This window comes from Mesoplodon densirostris, chromosome 5 (assembly GCF_025265405.1).
Source record: "Mesoplodon densirostris isolate mMesDen1 chromosome 5, mMesDen1 primary haplotype, whole genome shotgun sequence".
NCBI lineage: Eukaryota > Metazoa > Chordata > Mammalia > Artiodactyla > Ziphiidae > Mesoplodon > Mesoplodon densirostris.
This window is the reverse complement of record NC_082665.1, coordinates 3,575,758-3,579,460: the sequence shown is the minus strand read 5'-3', so window position 1 is coordinate 3,579,460 and position 3,703 is coordinate 3,575,758. Positions and strand designations below refer to the sequence as shown.

The following is a 3,703-nucleotide window of genomic DNA, read 5'->3' as shown; positions in this document are numbered from 1 at the left end:
GACCTGTCACTCGTGGTCACGGGAGAGAACAGCGGGGTCCACGAGAGAAGCACCACATCTGCTTCACTCTGGGTCCCTCTCACTATGCCCAGCACAGCACGTGGCATTCAAAGCATCCAAAATAGTGACACCACCCAACTGTGCTGGGACCTGGGGGGGCGGCTGAGAAAGGGATGCTTTTTGCAACCATCCAAAAGACACAGTGGGAAGGCTGGAGGGCCTAACTTATTAAAAAGAAGCTGTCGTTGTTGAGAACATTCTGGAATTGCCTTTTGAGGTGGTTCACAATAAAGGTGGCTTCCTACACGAGGACACTTTTTCCTGAACTGATCATCCACTGGGTCCAGGGGCCTGGCCGGGATGGCATCAGGCATCCTGTCCAGCCTAGGACCTCCCTCGCCCAGCTCCCACTGCCCTCAAGAATCATCCTTGTCCAGGAACCGGACATTACCTTGCACGGAGAGCGGAAAGAAGCACCAGGGCACTTGGGGGATGGTGTCGGAGAAGCAACACTTCCTAGAGGCGCACTCCTGGGGGCTGATGCCCGGGTAGCCACAGTTCTTGCGGGCCGAGACCTCCATGACACACTCCTCTGACTCTGCCGCGTGCCACCGGATTTGGGGGCAACGAGGGGACTCGGTTAGGCCAGCTAGCTAACCAGACACGTCCATCCCATCCTCCCAGGGGAGCACCGCTGGGCTCACAGGCTCGGGGTAGCATGGGGGCTTCTGAGACTGTCCCCCCTGGACTGAGAGTGGGCACCAGCAGGTTGCCACCCTTCCTCCTGAAGCCAAAAGTCAGAAGGTCTGGAGGGAAAATCGTCTCACCTCCCTGGACTTGACATTGCTCTGTAAAGCGGGGTGGCCCACCGTACCTCCTGTGGGGACCCTTTAAGGATGTAAAGCATTAGACCAAAGAATTGAAACCCAGCGATGCTTCCACTACCGGGAGAGCCCTGGCTACAACCAACCAACAGCCAGCCATCGGGCCTGTTTCCCCCGGAGCCCGGGAGCCTCTGACCGGCAGCCTCGGCGGGTGTGGATGGGAGGCCAGGGTACCCAGTTCTACACACACGGATCAGCTTCGCACAGACTTTTTTGTGTGCACGCCTTGGAGTCAGAGACTTTCTAAATTTATAATATGCACAGGCACAAAACTCACTCTCAAAAGGTAACTCAAGAAGACTTAAGTGAATTTCTTAACATTTGGGATCTGTTTGCAGTTATGTTAATAATGCCCTGATTTTAATGCCTCATGTCCCTTAGAAGCTTCTTCAGGAGCCACAGCGAAGAGGGGCCCCAGAGTTGTTTTTTCTTCAAATACTGTCAAATGGATTCCCACAAGTCTCCCCAAAAGGGCAAATGGCTGGCCCTTGGGGTCAAGTGTGGACATGGGGGTCGGGGAGTGTTTCCCTTCCCTGGGGCTGGCCCAGGTGGTGTTGGAGCCCTAAGAAGCCAGGTCCTGAGCTGCCAGCCGGGGCACAGGAGGACGTCCTAGCTCTCCTGGACGTTACCTTGCTTGGGGAGGGGCTTGAAACACCAGGGTACCCCGAGGATGCTGGAGTCGAAGCAGCAGCTGGCAGAGAAGCACTGGTCGCTGGTGATGCCCGGGAAGCCGCAATTCACCCTGTTCTTGGGGCTCAAGCGCGAGCACTGGCAGGGATCTGCGGAGAAGCCCTGGGTCAGCCAGCCCCCCACCCTTGCCCCCCAGCCCTCAGGCACATCCAGGACCCCCCATCAGTGCCACTCCCACCCTGGGAAAGGCCATCTTATCTTGCTCGTATCTGAACCAGCCAGTGTCCTTCAGAGGAACTGACAGGGCTTAGCTGAAAGTGTTTTCTTAGTTTAAAAATAAAACCTTCTGGCAAGAGGGTGGACAGATGCACTCAGGCCAAGGTCGGGATGAAAGTGAACAAGGCCGGACCCCTAGGAGCCCTTAGTGGGCCTCCCACCCAGCCCCTCCTGGAGCCCGCCCACCTGAGCCTGAGGGCATCCTATTGATCCTGAAGGGGGTCCTCCTGGGAGGTCTCACCCCCCTCCAATGCCCCCTGCCGTCCTTCCTGAGCGGCGGGGAAGTGGGTGGACTCACACGGAGCTGGCTGTGTGGCTGGCGTCCCAAATCTTAGGACACCTTCCCACCTGCTTCCCTTCTCAGGTTAACTCATCACCTGCTTTTTCTCTCTGAAGGAAACGAACATGAACAGAGACACCCCGAGGGGCAGAAAACAAGGACCTCTCATGCCCTCCCTGCGCTCGGGGCACTAGAGGCCTCCCCAGGCTCGCTGGTCCGAATGGTCCCCACGGCCCCTCGAGGATCTGAGCCCTCGCTTACCAGGTTTCTGGGCCCCCACCAGGGCACACAGCCCCAGCAAAAAGAGCGCAGCCAGGAGCCAGGTGCAGCGGGCTCCCGCGTCCATGCTCGGCTGTACCCCAGGGCCGCCAGAAGAGTGCACACTCCCCACCGCGGGGGTTGTTTTATAAGCTTCTCTCTGTTTGCTCAGCAAGCAAGATAACCTCCTCTCTCCCCATGGCACTGACACTTTGGAACCTTTGTTAGGAAAAGGAGCTGAGATAGCTTGGCTGAAGCGCCAAGTGGTGACAGTGCAGGACTCCGGGCTCCCCGAGCACAGCCAGGCTTCCCCCGACCCAGGCAGGGAGCCAGGTCGTGCCAGGATGCCAACACGGAAGACGGGCCACGTGCACGTGTGGCGCTGGGTACTCACAGGGTCCCACCCAGGAAAGGAGAAGTCATGTATTTCTCCTGATAAAGTACTTGGCTACCACAGGAATTTTTAAACATTGGGCCAAAGGCTACTGGGGAAAATGAGTGGGCCAGCCGCAGACAGAGAGAAGACCCCTCCTCCAGGAATGGGAGGGTCTCCAAGGAAGGCAGGAGACCCTCCTTCAGGACTGCAGACCCCTCTCTCAGCCCCTGTCTGTATCTCCTTGTCTCTGTTTTGGGGAGGGGGCTGCTCTTCATGGAGATGAAGTTGTCCAGGTATACGGAACAGCCCCAGATGAGTGTAGAAGTAACAAGTTCATTTCAGCAAAGCCTGAAGTGTGTCATTTTTTTCTTCCATGGGAACTGTCTGTGTTTCCTAAAAGATGGCACCTATAAGCCAGCCTATGCCCAGGATAAGATGCTCCAGGGAAAAGACTCTGTGGATGGGACCCAAAGAGAGAAGAGAGAAATGGAGATGGGACACACAACACACAAAGAGGAAAGATGTGACATGGAGGAAAGAGAGGATCGTAAACTCCCTACTCTGGGGGACTTCCAGGAACCACCAATCTGTCCAGCACGGTTTGAGCAGCCAGGAACCCAGAGATGCATGGAATCTGAAACCCTGGGTCCTCAGGGTCTGGAGAGCTCAGGGCTTCTGCCAGATCCAGCTCCAGCCACTCCAGACCCCTGCCTATTCCCCCACTGAGCAACCACCATGACTCTATCTTTGCAAACCTTGAGAAAGTCACCTTTCCCCACTGCGTCCCTGTCACTCTTAGTCACCACCAAGACATAGGGGCCCAAGTCCTCCCTCTTCCCCCAGATTCTCATCTCCACTTTCCTCTCTGCTTCCTCCCCCTTGGCCCGACTCCCCACTGCGCCCTCCTGGCCCTTCCGGGATTCCCACTGAAACCGCCTGATCCATGCCAAAGAGACGGTTTATCAGCCCCTTGGTCTCTGACCTGCTCTGGCCCTAACG

General features: G+C 56.8%; 1 protein-coding gene across 1 annotated transcript; it reads right to left on the bottom strand.

Moving 5' to 3' along the window:
* Positions 1–416: 416 nt before the first annotated feature.
* LOC132491105 (trefoil factor 2-like) lies at positions 417–2,416 on the bottom strand. The gene is made up of 3 exons (XM_060099944.1): positions 2,332–2,416; positions 1,514–1,663; positions 417–598 (listed from the first exon to the last, which is right to left on the bottom strand). The coding sequence occupies exons 1-3, from the start codon at positions 2,414–2,416 to the stop codon at positions 417–419; spliced, it is 417 nt and encodes a 138-aa protein (XP_059955927.1).
* Positions 2,417–3,703: the final 1,287 nt, after the last annotated feature.

Coding starts and splice junctions, on each gene's coding strand:
- LOC132491105 (XM_060099944.1), bottom strand. CDS start 2,416: ATGGACGCGGGAGCCCGCTGCACCTGGCTCCTGGCTGCGCTCTTTTTG. Junction 1,664..2,331: donor GGTGGGGGCCCAGAAACCTG/GTAAGCGAGGGC, acceptor GCTTCTCCGCAG/ATCCCTGCCAGTGCTCGCGC. Junction 599..1,513: donor CAAGCCCCTCCCCAAGCAAG/GTAACGTCCAGG, acceptor GGCACGCGGCAG/AGTCAGAGGAGTGTGTCATG.